The following is a 17,307-nucleotide window of genomic DNA, read 5'->3' as shown; positions in this document are numbered from 1 at the left end:
GCGAAGATCTGGCAAGAAACTTGGAGAGCAGCTTCTCCAGCTTCATTTCACAACCATGTGTTGGTAAAATTTGTTAATTTCATGATTCGTCAAAAATGTAGGTTCATTATGCAGTTGTTTGCTTCCTGAAAGCCTTCAAGTAACTAAAGTGAAGGAGTTGCCTGAATACCACAACATAGGTATGCTTTGCTACATCTCCTAGGTTGGTTTTGAAAAATTGATCCTGCCATTTACATCCTTCCGTGATATTACACTAATATTAAACTTTATTCTGCTTTCTTTTGGCTGTTTGCTTCCAGAAGATGGAGCTGAATCTGTCTCAACTTCCACCCCCGCGATTCACCTGAAATCGATGATACTTATCAAGAGAAGCACTTACTCTCATCAATTGACGGAAATTCAGAAATATCGTTTATTAAAGAAGCCCAAGGGTCTTGCAAGATGCCTTAAGAGAGCGGTTATTATGGTAGTATTCCCCAAATTGGAAGCAGAGTTGCTGAGCTTGCAATACGTGCACGCCTTTTCTTTGATGAAATTATTTTCAATTTTTTAGTGTCTTATTTTCCCCCATTGTTATCTGTTTGAGCAGAAGAATCTGGCACTTGAAATATAGTTTGTTGTTAATGCTTGTACGAGTGATTACATTGACCTCATGTACCCCAAATGGGATTTGCAGAGTTTCTATCTCTGCCTTTGTATCAGTTGCATAAAGATAAGATGCAGCCATTAGTTTACAGATTCTTTTGTCATGGTTTTTTTAATGGACCTTTCAATGCTATTCTTTTTTATTGCTAGTATATTTTTGACATCATCCAGGATGATCTTCCATAAGGTCAAATTCAATGTTTCTGTAGAAAATTGGGTTTCCAAATGAAAACAAAAATGTGATAGGAAAGTTCACCATGAGTCAATGGCAGTGTCAATACCTCATCTTAGGTACAAGATAAATGACTGTACGTTGTTTGACATGAGGTATTGTTGATTTCAACAGATTGGAGAAAGACAAGAACTGCAACTACTTTTGGGTTCGATGTGCCAAACTTATTTGTGTGAGAAAGCCAAAATTGAATTGGTATTATGTTAACTGAAATGTGCTTGGAAGTTTGAACTTATGAAGCTTGGATGTTTTTGTAGGTTACCCTTTTTTCTGTTCATTGTGTTGGATGCTTCTATTATCTTATTGCTGCAAAATATCATGATCCTGGAAAAACATGGCTTTCAGAGTCTATGGGAGACAATTTCCAAGAACAGAGCTTGTCGATTTGATATGTGACATCGATATACTGGTCCATCACTACACTCACTACTGTCGGCTATGGTGTTTTACATCCTGTGAATACTCAGGAGATGATATTTGACACTTTCTACATGCTCTTCAATCTCGGATTGTAAGAGAAAAAGAGTATGGCTATTAGACTTTACATTTGACATAAACTACTATTGCTAGTTGCCAGTTCACCATTATGGATGTTACTTGGTTTCTACTTTCTTGGAAACCAATTTAACCAGCTGAATTTAAATGTCTTGTTCAGATAATTGACAAACATTTTAAGGTTGCTGCTGCAGTTCGTATTGATGAAATTCATAAGTTCACCCTTTACTGTGTAATTCCTGTACAATGTGGAGTATGATTTTCATAACAGAACTATTAAATGGAATTGATAAATATTTTATTTGTCAAAATAAATTGATATTTTATTGAATTTCGTGAATTATAATTCTATTATGGACCTTTTTTCTCAATGTTCACTCTGTTATGTGCCTTAAAATTGTTCTGCTAATGTGTTCATTTTACTTTAGTGTGGATAATATTTGAAGTGTCCATTTCTTTGCTTTTCAAACTTAAGGGGGTGTTTGAATTATATATTTTCTTATCGGCCTTTAGTTCGAATCGAAGTGTTGTATGTACTTTAGAAAATTTCATTGATAGTTTTTTGTGTCTACTACTCTACTTGAAGAACTCCATTCGTGTCAATTACATGAATATACATTAGCCGTATTTTGCTAAAACATCTAGTAAAGTGCTTATGAGATTATGGCTACACTGATTTTCCTTGTAGATATGAATCTCCCACGTGAAATCAACATAGATAAAGTGCGGACATGGAAGCCCTTTTACAAACTTACACAAGAAAGGTTAGCATCTCATATGGTCTTTGACAAAAAATCCAAGGGCAAGAGAAGTAGATTCGGTGAGCTTCACAGCATGAATGCGGTAAGCGTAGGGTATGAAGTATATGCAGATGGTCCCACACATGTTTTACGGATTTGTGAGCTTTCAGATACTAATAAGAAAGACAGAGATTTCCACTCATGTGCTAAGATTCGGATTAGAGTTTCCCAGTTTGCAATTCAGTTGCTCAAAAAAAGCGAAAGAGGTCTCTACTCCCTCTTTCTTTGTCTGATAGTTTCATTCTGTTATAGCTTGAAACTCAGAAAACTAGTCAAAAGCAATATCTCTCTGTTTGCATGTGCTAAATTCTTATGGTTTTACATGTATAAGGGTCATGCTTATCTGTTTATTGATCTATATGTTGCAAACTAGACATTCCTCTTCCAGGCCTTAATGATTAAATATGCTTTTACATTGACTCCAGGTGCTCAATCATGAAGCCTTATCAAATTGTGAACCAACTACCTAAGGCATATAAGAAATATATTACACCTCAAGGGACTTTTGGAAATTCATATAAGATAAACCTTGGATTGACTAAATTGCTAAAAGATTTCAATTTTGCTACTAAGTAAAATTGCACAACCTAAAAAGTAAAAATCACTCCGAATATTTGATTGTATTTTATACTTATCATAGGTTTGGTGAAGTGCATTGTGATAATATTGGTCTGTTCAACTAATTGTCTTTGTTTCTTGTTATAATTTTGTCAAGGATTTAAACCACAGTGGAACACTTTGTTATACCTCATTTACAGTAGCAAGGCTTCAGAACATAAGTCTGGATTCTTAGCTCACGGACCATGAGAAGTATAACCAGATTGTTGTTCAGGTAAAAAAAATTGCCATGTGTTTGAGATCTTAATACGTGTTAATAGTTTAAATGAATATTCACTTTTAATGTTATGAATATAAATAGCTTCTTGATTTAACCATCATTGTAGTCACTGACTGTTGATGTGAAGTGGACGGGAGCTCCTGTGGCATCAATGTTACATAGACATCGGTTAGACTACAGTGATGCTGATGACAGCATACTCAAAATCGTTTTTGTCCTACTTTCAGCGGGCTCTGATGTTAAACAAGTTAAATATTCATCTTCTTATCCTGCAGGTATAATGAGGCAGTCCGTGTTTACCTTTTTGGGTCCATCCTGAACCATTGTAGCATTAGTTCCTTTTGTTTCTGTTTTGTTTTAGAAACTATGGGTGGTGAAAACTGTGGAATATTGATGATAACTTAGTTTTGAAGGTGCTAATAGAATAAATCAAAAATCAAAAGAAATTTAGAACATATTAACTAAACCTAAAATCATTAATCTCTAAAGCCCTAGAGGAAATTACTTATTTCCGTGTTTTCTCTTTGCTTTGGGAGAAAAGCAATGTGCCTCGTTATGTCTTCCTGTTGTTCTGGATAGAGGTAATTTCCCTCCATTTTATTTTATTTTTCTCAGAAGTTACATAATGTCTATATATTGCTTTAGAATAAAAGATAGATAAGAGATCACAGTTTCTGTGAACTTTGTCCTAAAATCGAATTAAATAGAAGTACAGTGATAAAATTCAACCTAGTCAAAGCATAATTAAAGATCTATAGCTTCACCTATATTGTAGTGGCATGATTGCCCTTTTTTCCAAAGGTTGATGAACCTTAAAATTTTTTGTCCATGTGAAATGCATTTTTTTTCTTGAGATTTTTAAGTCTATCGTGCCAGATTGCTTTTAAACATATTTTGGTTTTTCCTAACATTAACATTGATTTTGATTAAATTATACATGGTATGTGTAAGCCATTGACTAGAATTCTGAATAATTTCCTTTTGATGATTTAGGGTCCTAAAAGTATTCTTACAGTCACTGTGGATAAACTTGTACTTATCTTTCAAAAGGGTAAATATTTATCACTTGCGTGCCAATGCCATCTTGAGCTTTATAAATCCTTGAAATCTATTTTTCATTGCAGCTTCTGATATCGGGTTCGCTTGATAGCTTGGATGTTGATGACCTTCGATGCAACACCAATTATGGGGGTGGTTATCACAGTGTAAGTTGTTTACCGTATCCTCCTCTCTTATTTGTTGGTCTGTAATGATTTCATTCCAATATCTAAGTGAAATGGAAGGACTGAGGAGCGTAAATTGTTACTGAATTGATTAATTGCTCTATCTTATATTATTATTGACAATTGTTTGCTTTCAAAAGCTTATTTTTACTTAATTTGTTTAACAATACCATTATGTCATTGATATGTTTTGGGAAGTCCTCAAAAGCTTTTCTCTAGAAAATAAAAAAAAATTGTAGGGAGTTGCATCATCTGTGATCTATTTAGTCTACTTCAATTGTTAGCTTCAAGAATAATGAACATGGGAGAGGATAATAATTAGATGAGATTCTTTTTAGGTTTGTAACTGGATGTTCCCGAGAACCACAGCTGGGATTCAAATATCTTGTGCCTCTATTTTGCATACAAAGGTAACGATCATACCAAATTTACTTTGGAAATTAAATAACTTCTCTGTTTATGTGGTTAATATGAACATAAGCGTAATATATAAACACAGCTTCCGGGAAAGCAATAATAGAAAATTAGAGTTTCAAAACAGTGAGACTATTTTTGTTCAAAAACTTCACTATGACTTCGCATTGTACAGGCTGTTTTTGTTAAACTATTTTCAATCCTGTGGTCCTTATAGCTCAAAGTCACTTGCAATCTGTAATCTTAAAGCTTCTGGAAAATAAATAATAGAAGTTCGAGCTTTGCAACAGTTGAGGCTATTCTTGTTCAAGAATCTTTAGTATGACTTATCATCATTCATTATGTATCTACCTTTGTTTGCTTGATGCTTTTGCTAGTTGGTTCCCAATTCTTAAAAGTTGCTTGAAAGCGATAGAAGTTAAATAACATCTCATGATGATTCTTGAAATGGCCAAGTAAATGTTACTCTATTTCAAACATAATTGATTTATATAAAATTGTGCATTTTGTTATCTAAAAAATTGAGTAACTCTCATGGTATCCGCAATAAAACTGTGGATTTTGATGATAATCTCCCATATGCTGAAGATCCAAGGTTGATATAATCACAACTATAATAACTGGGCGCATGCAAGTAATAAACGAACGAATCTACAAAATAATATACACAAGAAATATAATCATTTAAATGTGAAATGCATGTAACTAACAAAAATGAGTCAACAGAATTATATTGATTTACTAACCGCAGCACCAATGGTGATAAACAGCAACTCAAAGCGTCCATCTCTATCTGTTTTGATATGAGTTACCGACTCAAGATTTTTCAGCTTTAAATTGTGACAATAAGCCGGCAGTTGGGCAAACGATGCTTCTGGCGACCCCCTCAACAATTCCAATGCATAACATTTGGCTCTCCAAGCTTGAGAATATGATATACTAATCTTGAACCGAGCATTCATGTCAGTCATAATTTCATGTCCTCGATATACCCTGTCATTCAAAAACATTAACTCAGCCAGAAAACCATCCAACACCTTTTTGTTTGCCTGTCTATGGTGAGGAAAAACTTGGGTTCTTGAACATGTATGTTTATCAATAAAAGTCCTAACTTGAAACATTTCGTAATCTTTTATCCTCTTTGCAATCATACGCCACGTACAGTTTTTGTCAATCATACACCTTGTTTCAAAACGATCTTTGCTTGATTTGTTAACTTTTAGTTGATAGCCATCTTCCACACATTTCGTATACAAAGCTATCTTCAAGTCTTCCTTTGTATCAAAACAATCATCTTTCTTGATACGAATAACTTTTGTGTAACAATCAACTGCTTTCTTTACTAACTCTTCTTTTGGTATCTGAAGTAATTCTGGCATATTCCAGTTATACTCCCGTGGCATTTTCTTTTCTTCGGGGACTTTTTCTTCTTCTTTTTCTTCTTCAGGATTATATGAATTACAGAATGGATGATGTTCATTCACAGTCGTAACTTCCTCCTCATTATCATCAACAACATCTTCCTCGGAAACGGTTGTTTCATCATCAAAATTCGGGTATTGACCAATATCAAAATCATTACACGCATGGTCTGTTTCTTCTTCTGAAACATCATCAAAATCCGAGTATTGACCAATATCAAAGTCCGGGTATTGACCAAGATCAAATTTTGAATACTGACTAGTACTCACAATTTTTTCTGTTGGCTCATCATCGTCTAATTGGTCAATACGAAAACCGGAATTTGGTGTTGAAAGTTGATTGGGATTTGGATTAGAGAAAGGTTGTGGGTTTTGAGAAAAACTTAGTTGATTACTACCGCTACTGACCCAACAATACTACTTCTAGGTTCAACAACATACAATGTAACATCATCACTTGAAACACTAATGTAAGCAATGAATCGTTCAACATCTTCATTGTCAGTTAACAAATAAACTTTATCATTTCTCTGATAAGATAGCCTAAATCCACTTAGGGGCTCTAAATTCAATTTCTTTGAAACACGTAACATTAGAGTTTCATAAGTTAACTTTTTTAATGACAGTTTTAGTTGAAGATTCATGGGTAAAGGCATATATTGTAAAACACCATGAACATTCTCCCATGACCCTCCAAAACACAAATCTATCCAAACATGATCAACATTAGATGATTTCATGGTTGTAAATTAATTTACTAAACAAACGAGCTGCGAAACTAAGACCTGTTGCCGGATGGGGAAGGATGTAGGAACGGATATAGGAACGGATGTCGCCGGAGAGAGTGATAGATGGAGATGGAATGAGTTGCGATTTAGGGATTTAGGTTATGAGTTGTTGCTGTTGCGTAGATATATACACAAAAAATTTGTGCTGCGAAACTAAAACCTGTTGCGAACTTTGAAAATCGCATTGCGATTCTGTATTATCTCATTGCGATAGTCAGAATCTCGTTGCGAAAGTCAGAATCGCGTTGCGAAAGTCAGAATCGCGTTGCGAAAGTCAGTATCGCGTTACGAAAGTAAGTATAGCGTTGCGATTTTCCCAATTCGCAATGCGAATAAGTAAATCGCAATGCGAATTTGGAAAATCGCAATGCGATACTGACTATCGCAACGCGATAATACAAAATCGCAACGCGATACTGACTTTCGCAACGCGATACTGACTTTCGCAACGCGATTCTGACTTTCTCAATGAGATTCTGACTTTCGCAATGAGATTCTGAAAATCGCAATCATCTTCAAAATCCTAATCACAACCGGCTTCACCTTTTGGGATTGTTAACTTAGGTGATTTTTAAATGCAAACGTTGTATTATGTGTATTTTATGTGTGCACTTTTAACATTTTCAGTTAGGCATGTATTAGTAACTTGAGTTTGAACATTGCTATGATCTGTTCAGTTCTCACTTAAGGATTAACCTGCAGAAACCAAACATTTGCTCAAACAAGACTTCCTACACATCTAAAACCTACAAACAACAAATTATTGAATTCTAGGTACTTAACCAAACATTTTCAAACCAAAAGGAGTATATATGTTAACAAAACTTGCATTTGACTTACCAATTAACAATGAATACTTTCATAACGCGGATGCATGTAGGCAGCGTCTCGAATATATCGCTCTAGCCATATAATGCCGAAACCACAAGCCTACTGCAGCTCTATCTCTATCGGTGGGAGGTAGAAACTCTGTGCTTCCCGTCGTCAAACGCGCCAAGCACATGCATACGAGAGGACCACAATCCCCTCTGGCTCCCGGTGATTGTTGTGGCGCGGTCTCGTCTCTGACAACTGTGACATTGAACTTCTTTGGCTTCTTGTGTCCAGAATGAGTCCAATAATTAATCCCATCCAAGAATTTAGCCAAATGAGAGCTCCATCCCTTGATAATATCTCTCAAATCAGACAGTGATATGTAATTTATCATGCTGTCATATACTATTATCTTCAGGGATGGGAGCTGAAGTTGGACGAGAAGCCAATGACGACGTTTCAAAATAGGGATAAACACCTGCAATCATAAGTAATAATTCATTTATTTGCGCACTTATTTATGAACACCTTTAAAAAATTTTAAAAATAAACACTAACCTTATCGACCTCCCACCATGCAGGATAAAGTTTAGCTTATCCATTGCCCAATGAAAATGATTCATCTCGTTGATTCTTCAAGTGAACTGCGTGAAAAGCCGCCGGCATTATTGTATATCGCGAATTTTTTTTATTTTCCCTAAGCTTCCTTATTATTAGAAGACGTGACACCCACGCATCGATATGCTGTTTTACAAAAAAAGACATATATTAGTGAATTACATTAATTTTTAAAAAAATTAATCAAAATCATATATAAGACAAATATAAGACTTACCTCCCCATCGAAATAGCCACTGTCTTTAACCCCTAATAACACACCCCACCAAGACCGATTAAGCAAAAAATACATCTCATCGTTGAGTTTGCTTATGTCAGTGTAACACCCTTGGCTCCGCTCATGTAGATAAAAATCAATTGCGGTCTTAGCCCAAAGGGTATTATCCAGAATTGTTTCCGGTAGTTGTCTCCTCTCCACTTCAGATACCGGAAGGGTACTAGCCGGTAACTCATACGAGAGCCAACTCGTATCCATCATGTCCGGCAACGGTGGTGGTTTCTCAATAATTCGATATATTACCCCATGTGAATCGGGCTCTGGAATGGTGGGAGGGACCTCTTCAACGATGACAGTGGCCTCTTGAACGGTGGGGGGACTCTTGAGGGATGATAGGGGCCTCTTGAACGATTGGAGGGGACTCTTGAGGGATGACAGGTGAGTCGGGCTTCTTCTTGAGGAGTCTTCGCACCATTGGGGTGAACGGAGACATAATAGCACGTGCACGCCGTCTGATGCGTGAACTCCGTCGTGCAAGGAAAACCCGACGTAAAGCATCCACCTTATCGGGCCGCTAAAAAAATTAATACATAAATCAGTAAATAAACAGACATGATATTAAACAAAGACAAATATGTTTCAAACTTGCATTGTATTCACCCAAGTCATTATTCTATCATAGTTCACAAAATGCATCAGATAACATTCCAGAAGTAAGAACTTATATAAACATTTAAAAGGACAACATATATAAACATTCCAGAAGAAGAATAGTTTACTTTCGCAACACGAAACTTACTTTCGCAACGCGAAAATGACTATCACAACGCGGAAATGGCTATCGCAACGCGGAAATGGCTATCGCGATGCGAAATGAAAATCGCAACGACAAAATCACAATGCGAAATAAAAATCGCAACGACAAAATCGCAATGCGAAATGAAAATCGCAACGACAAAATCGCAACGCGAAACACAAATCGCATTGCGATTTTCATTTCGCGTTGCGATTTTGGCGTTGCGATTTTCATTTCGCATTACGATTTTGTCATTGCGATTTTCATTTCGCATTGCGATAGCCATTTCCGCATTGCGATAGTCATTTTCGTGTTGCGAAAGTAAACTATTCTTCTTCTGCAAATTGAAACTTGAATTGATTGCATTACTTTAACCAAAAGACAAAAACAAAACCAAAAACAAATACTAACAAAAATAGTTTAGCAGTATTGGCAGCAACCGAATGAATTTATTAAGCAATCTAAGTGAAATGGTTAATCTAAGTGAAATTACGAATAAATTTATCATCAAGTTAAATATGAAAAATCTTAAACTTACCTCGTTGCGTAGAGTATGAACCTCATTCTGCAACGATGCTACCATCTCACGTAGAGCGGCTACCTCACTGCGTAAAGTAGACACCTCAACACGCCATGCACCATCGTCTTTGCGTAAAGTACCGACCTCCTCACGCAAGGCATTGACCTCAACACGTAACTCCCCTAACTCATCCCGTGGAGGTGGAGGTGGAGAATAGGGAGATAAACGTTGTGGCAACTTTGCCGGTCGCCTATCTTGCGGTGATGGTAGAGAAGAGGCTCGATGATGTGACAGAATAGGTGATGACTGTCGTTGTGGAGGTGTATAGTCGGGTCGATCAGGTGATGGCTCTGGGTGAGGTGATAGCTCTGGGTGAGGTGATGGCTCCCGAAGTTGAGGCTGCTCATCATTCGTGCCATCAAAAAAACGCTTACTAGCTTGCCACCAATCAATGGCAAGCTCAGCTTCCGTGGGTGTCAGCCTCTGTAATGGAGTGTTGGCCTCCTAACAATATAAAAGCTCAAACAAAGTTAAACGTATACTAGTAATAACTTGTTTATAAACATATGGTAGTATTTATGTTAACTTACATTATTTATTGTCGTATACCGTAGTAAATCTTCCCATTGCAAGGTCCGTTTCCTCTTCCAGGAAATAGCCCTGGGAATATCATTTGAAGTTTTTATTACATATGTCTTCATGGCGGGAAAGGCCTCAAATATCCAAATCTACAAACAATATAATAACAAACATTAGTAATTATTAAATAATTACTTATAATTTTGGAAACATTATATAAAAATTCTTACCTTAAAGGCCCAAATAAAGCCTGTAAAAGTGTATTTGGAACCATCGCCATGCAAACTTTTTCGATCATCCAAGGCAGACGATAACTTATTCCATGTAGCTTTCCATAAATATGAGCCCCACGGAAACAGGTTCCACGCATTTAGGTCTTCTACCAATTTGATTAGATCATTCGGAATAGGTTGTCTGGCCTCTCTGCCTAAAAATCCGGCATGCAAAAGTATTAGAAGGCATACTTGGACAACATCGACGTCATCCATCCGAGTAAAACCATCTTTCTTATTCAATAATCTCGTCATGTCTTCCACGTATAGATTCGGCCTCTCCAACTTAGGAAAAACCCGGGATAACCATGATGGGCGGGTAATGTGTCTAGTGTACCGACCTACATCATCGTGTCCGAAGCATAGACCGGTGATTAAGCAAAACTCCTCCCGCCCAAAACACGTATACGCCAGTGGAAAATCAAACCATATCTCTTCATCACGACGTTGTATAATATCTGGTAGATCGCTAGTCATGGTTTAAAGAAACAGGTGTGTCAACATCGTATCTCCACCGGGATGTTGTACTTTCAGCCATGGCCCGAAGCAAGTATCCTCAAACATTTTTCTTTGTGCAGGTGAAAGCTTCGACGTAATTGTTTTGGCCAGGCTGACTTTATTTCTTAAGGTCAATTGAGCCGAATAAAATTTCTACAAAAACAAAAAACATACTAAGTTAGATATACCAAAAACTACACTGTGAAGATATACCAAAAATAATAATAAACATAAAGAGTAGTAGTTTATTCTTCAAACTTAAATTTGCAACACTGTGAATTTCTTATTTGTTTTTGTTTTTTGGTTGAAGTAATGCAATTCATTCAAGTTTCAATTTGCAAAAGAAGAATAGTTTCTGAAAATGAAAATCGCAACACGAAAATGACAATCGCAACGCGAATTTGACTATCGCAACGAGAGAATAAAATCGCGTTGCGATTTTGTCGTTGCGATTTTCATTTCGCGTTACGATTCTCGGTTGATTTAATAAGCAATCTAAGTGAAATGGTTAATCTATTATTGAAATTACCAGTAAACTTATCATCAATTTCAATATGAAAAACCTAATAATAATGCAAAAATTTCAAAAAGAAAATAATTAAAAAACTAACCCTCGGTGGTTGATTTGGTTGATTTTCCATTTCTGATTGTGAGGGTGGCTCTGAGAGATGGAGATAGACGGATTTCGCCAGAGATGGGGACGGATTTCGTCGGAGATGGGTGAGAGAGTGAGAGACGGAGATGGGACTGAGTTGTGATTTTAGGTTTTAGGTTATGAGTTGAGATTACGGGATATACTTTTCCAAACTTGTTAAGATTTATTTGCCTAAACCTACTATATTTTTTCCTTGTTTTGCTATCCAAATCGGCTATACATGATTGAGTTAATATTCTTAAAGCAAGTTGAGTTTGTTGGGGGTTTTAATTGCTGAAAATAATGTAGCGGGCTAGTCAGTGCCGAATGGATTACTAAGGTCTACAGACTTTAAAGCGTGGTGATGATAGGATCGGGTGTGTGAAGATTGATGGATTCTCTTATTTGCTTTGCAAGCGGGGCTGGTTGCTGGTTAAGAAGAGTTTGTGGTTGTCGTTGTTTGCTCGGTTAGCATATTCTTTGCTGTTGTATTAGTTTTGTGATTTGAAATTGTTTAGTTGTTTGCCTCCCTGTGTTGTGTTGTGTTGTTGAGTTTTTTGTTTAGCCTGAGAGTATTTATGTTTGTTTGGTTTTTTTGAACTTGGTTATATGTACTTTTTTCCTCCACCTAGGATTAGTGAAGTTTTTAACGAGGCATATAATCAAGTTGGCAGTTGATTTTGATCTAATAAAAAAATTTCTTGCCGATCAAAAAAAGTTCCAATAATTGACCCTACGATGCCTACATGAATACATTCCCGTTAAATCGTTAATAATGTGATGATATTATTATTTATTTTTCATTTTTTTATAGAAAATCAATCATTTTTTGTTGTTGTTGTTGTGCCATTTAAAACTAACTAATCACCAATTATCATTTGCGATAAAATTGGTAAAAAAATCATACTTCACTATTATTTCTTTCTCAAATTATTTTTTTTCTCAAAATCAACAAAAAATCAATCTAGACATTAGATGTTCTAATGATCTAATCTTTTTCAATGATCGTTCATTGAGGCTATTTTCGAGTTCGATTGTTCGTCTTCTTGAAAAAATATATTATCATTCAAATTTTAGAACAAAACACCTCAAATCTTTCAACTTTGATAAAGCCTACAAACTCCATGAATAATAATTTTTAGTGTTTAATTTCGTGAATTTTAAAGGGGTTATGAGTAGGGGTGAGCATTCAATCAAGTTAAGTCAAGTCGAATAAAATTCGAGTTATTCGAGTTGACGAGTCATATGTTACAACTCGAAATTAACTTGAAATTGTTTTGAGTCGAGTCGAGTTTAAGAAATTTGAGTCGATTTATTCGAGTTTCTATACTAATTTTATTATAATTATTTATAGTATTATGACGAGGATTTGTTCCAATTTTTTTTTACTCTCTATCCATGTGAAATATATATATAGATATATTATTTTCACAATATAATGTTATTTAATATATCAAATAGAATCTAAAATTATAAAATATATTCATAATATTATATTTTAAAGAAAGTATTTTGAGGGTAAAATATTGATGAGAGTATAAAAGAGTCAATAAATTTATATGAAGGAAAAATTTGCAAACAATTGTAGTCAAAAGACCAAATTGAGTAAAATGCAAAGTTAAGGGACTAAATAATAAAGAGAGAGTACATTTTTAGTAAAAAGTGAGAATTGAAGTTACATATGTATTTTTATTGTGGTATATGAGCATGTGATTCAAATTTAGTAAAAACGGATATAAATAAAGGATGAATCAAAACAATAAGGAAATTATGAAAAATTGAGGGACTAAATTGAAAAATAAAAAAAAATTGTTATCAAAAAGATGAATTAAAAGTACATATGCATTCTATGATATTTTAGGAGCATATAGTTCAAATTTGATAAAAATGGACTTAAAATTAAGGAGGAATTAAAGGAATAATAAAATCAGAGACTAAATCGTAAAACTATCAAAACACCTATTCAAATTTTAGGTTTTTTGAGTAACTCGAAATTTCAAAATTTTAACTTAACTCGAACTCGAAAATTGAATTGATAATTTGAGTGAACTCGAATAGATTGAAATTGAAAAAAAAAGGATTTTTCGAGTCGAGTCGAGTTTTACTCACCCCTAATAATCACCCCTAATAATGAGAAAATCAAAATTGAAAACAATAATGAGACGAATTTATAGATACCTAAGATAGTTACATAAGACAATGGACAACTCTTATCGATTGAAAGAATATGCAGGACGATCGATGTTTAGTGTTGGTTGAATATATATATTAGAACCCTAATTTTATTAAAGAAAACAATGAGATAGACTAAATACATGTTTTTATACTTTCATTTCAGTATTAGAACTGTAGTACCAGCGCATTGTTTTTAAAGTTTAGTTATAAAATTAAATAAAACCTAAGTTTAGTGGCTAATTGTACAGATTACTCTATTTGACATATAATGAAATTAATTAAGTTTTTCTTATTTATATTTTAAAAAAAATTACTATAAATAAGAATGGATTAATCTATTTGAATAGTTAAAATACTATTATTGTAGTATCGAATTATAATCCTCAAATCACGTGACCATGTTTGGTAAAGTCGGTATAAAACAAAAACAAACGTTTCTCCTTAGATACCATTTTTGTTAAGACAAACATTTTAAATGAAAAATCATATAACGAATAATAATAATAATAATGAAAACATCACTTCAAATATTGGATTTTGGTTTGAAATGGTAAAAATAATATTTATGTTAGGCTTATTAGACGTGATAAAAAACATGAATTTATTGCAAACACAAGTTGCATCCTCTCACGGGGCGGATGCAAAACATAGTCAAGGTGGACACTTGTCTATCTTTGAATTTAAATTTTTTTATATTAATTATCTATTTTATTAGATGTGTCTATTCTAAAATTTTATTTATATCAATCTCATACGAAAAAAATCAATAATTAATATATGTATGCCCCCACATCAAAAATAATTATAGATCCACCACTACTTTAACCTTCAACTGTGTTATGGGGATAAGACTCAACTATCAAAGGTTGTTTGCTATCCGGATTGAGTCTATCTTTATAGTTATTTTTTCTATAATGAATTTTAATCTTATTTCAAGTTTTATTATATTAAATATATTTATCAACATATTCAATCCTTTAATTATTTATAACCTTTGGATTAAATACGATTGTTGGCTGAATTTTTTAAACTCATAACAAAAAGAGGATGGCTCTTAAAACATATATATATATATATATATATATATTGTTTTAAAAATATATATAAATTTAAATAAATGATTAAGATTAAAATTTTGATGAAAATTTAGAAGAGACTTCCCTTTGTTTAACCCTCGCCCAGCGTAACTGTTTACGAGTAGTGATGACGGTAGTCACCAAACCCTAAATACAGAAAACAAAAGTGATAAAGACAAAGGTGTAGGAAAGTGGGAAAACGATGATTTATTACATAAGTAAACTCCTAAGAATGGATGCTTGCTCATTATCGGTGTCTGTCGAAGCTAACAGCTGGGATAACCGGTCGCTTAAGCCCTCCACCTCTCTGTGTAAGTTTCTGATATATTCGCAAGTCTCTTGCAACATCTTAGAAGCATTTACCTGGAGATTAATTAAAAGATTATTAAAAACAACAAGGTTTTTTTAAAGAATAATTACGAGGTTTCCTTTGTTCTGTTGAATTTTCTTTGATAAGATTTGAGTGTGATAGCTAAACATAATGCATGCTGTAAGGGAACAGCCCGAGACCCACATCTCAACTTGTTTCTATAGAATAGATATGACTTATCTACAAGTCGGAAGTGAAGCAAGGCCACACAAAATAAAAAAGAGAGTGGCAGTGTTTGGCACCTTGTCGGAGCGCTGTTGACGGAGCTCAGGGATAAGCCATTGCAAGTTTGATACGAGATGGGCAATTTGATCATCAGTGATCCTCAAGGCACCAGCTGATTGCCTGGAACCCGATCTTCTGCTTGACATTGTGTTCAATGAAGTACAGCTTTTACCACAATCTTAGCCTAGCCAGTTATGTTGCGTCGGAAAACACACAAATGCGGGTGTTTGTTTTGTCAGAAAAGAAAACCCTAAGAAAAGAAGAGACAAATTGCATGGAAGAAAGCAATGGGCTACGGAGTTTATTTATAGAGGGCAACCCTCGCCCAAAAATGCATTAAAAACCCATGGGAAAAGGAATGAAGGAAGAGAGATACGCCATACTGTCCTTCGTCCCCACATAGACTTGGGGTAAATAAGCAAGTGGGTTGAGTTAGAAGGGGACATGTGGTGGATAAATCACCCCAACCACGCACAAGCCAACGTTATCCTATTACTTCCTGACTTCCTGTCTATTCAACTATACTGCCATTCTTTCTATCTTCAATGTACTCAACATTATTATTATGTTTTTAATTATGTGTTGTACGATTATAAATTTATAATACAGCGTTTAACCATTATATATCACCTATATATTTAGACTTCAACTTATATATAAAACTCTCAAAATTATCACACCATTAGCGATAAAATCAGATTGAAAATAACATAGCTATGGATGGAATGGAATGTGTTTTAGCACTGCAATTGGGGTGAGAAAGTCGCAAGAGAGTGGAAAAAATTACAAACATGAGGTATACGAGGGGACCGCTATTGTTGACAAGTCGTCCAGATTTTATCGACAAACTATAATCTCTCCCATAATTTTGGTCAAGACATGCCACGTGTCGTCTCCTTGCCTATTTTATGCACCCACACGGATTCTTCCACAATTTCATTTTCTTTAGTCGTAAAAGAAGGGTAGTCTTTTTTGGACCTTTTTCCTTCAGGTGGAGTCATGATATATGGCACCTGGTGATGAGTCAATAAACATTATTTCCCTAACAATATAATTTAAAAGGAGAATTTTATTAATTATAAGCAGGTTTAACTGGATGATGTATTAGATAAAGTTAAGAATTTGAATTATGGTGGTGTGATTTGTTAATAATAAAATAAAATTAAAAGATTATTTTTTATAATAATTAGTTAATTAACAAATCAAATAGACTTATTGAAAAAAAAATTAGAGATATTATATAAGAAAGGAAAAAGACAATAAATAAATACTGACGGTCAACAACCAACATTAAAGTTGGTGTCAACGTCGATCAACAAAGACGAAAAAACAAGATAGGTGACACACTAACGAAAGAAAACTAGGTTTTTCAAAAGAGATAAAATATTAATATTTATAATTGATTTAACTAAATTAGTGTTTTTCATATTTATTTTTTAATGATTATATATACGAAATCATTAAAAAAATAATTTAATATTCAAATTACAATCATAAGAAAAAATATTTAAGATTCAAATTATAAATTTATCTTTTGATTTTAAATTGTACTTGTGAATTCGGATATGTTAAATAAATTTTTAATTTAATTTTAAATATAATTTCATATATATAATCATTAATAAATAAATATAAAATAAATAAATTTAATTTAAAAA

At 34.1% G+C, this 17,307-nt stretch overlaps 1 protein-coding gene and 1 long non-coding RNA gene across 2 annotated transcripts; one reads left to right on the top strand and one right to left on the bottom strand.

Moving 5' to 3' along the window:
• The first annotated feature begins 2,312 nt into the window (after window positions 1-2,312).
• On the top strand, window positions 2,313-3,279 carry LOC120130731. The gene is made up of 3 exons (XR_005516854.1): window positions 2,313-2,378; window positions 2,888-3,004; window positions 3,117-3,279. It is a non-coding gene; the product is annotated as an uncharacterized LOC120130731 (long non-coding RNA).
• Window positions 3,280-15,243: 11,964 nt separating this feature from the next.
• Window positions 15,244-15,795, bottom strand: LOC120130738 (transcription factor PRE6-like). The gene is made up of 2 exons (XM_039147904.1): window positions 15,667-15,795; window positions 15,244-15,417 (listed from the first exon to the last, which is right to left on the bottom strand). Exons 1-2 carry the CDS (start codon window positions 15,793-15,795, stop codon window positions 15,265-15,267), a joined length of 282 nt encoding a protein of 93 aa, XP_039003835.1. The 3' UTR covers window positions 15,244-15,264.
• Between the last annotated feature and the right edge of the window lie 1,512 nt (window positions 15,796-17,307).

This window comes from Hibiscus syriacus, unplaced genomic scaffold (assembly GCF_006381635.1).
Source record: "Hibiscus syriacus cultivar Baekdansim isolate YM2019G1 unplaced genomic scaffold, ASM638163v2 tig00001674_pilon, whole genome shotgun sequence".
In the NCBI taxonomy this organism is placed as follows: domain Eukaryota; kingdom Viridiplantae; phylum Streptophyta; class Magnoliopsida; order Malvales; family Malvaceae; genus Hibiscus; species Hibiscus syriacus.
Note: the sequence above shows the minus strand (reverse complement) of the source record. Positions and strands in the feature narration are given on the sequence as shown.

Excerpts from the sequence above, each read along its gene's own strand:
- LOC120130738 (XM_039147904.1), bottom strand. The coding sequence starts at position 15,795 with ATGTCAAGCAGAAGATCGGGTTCCAGGCAATCAGCTGGTGCCTTGAGG. Across the intron at positions 15,418-15,666 it reads GTCAACAGCGCTCCGACAAG|GTAAATGCTTCTAAGATGTT; the intron begins GTGCCAAACACT and ends ATTAATCTCCAG.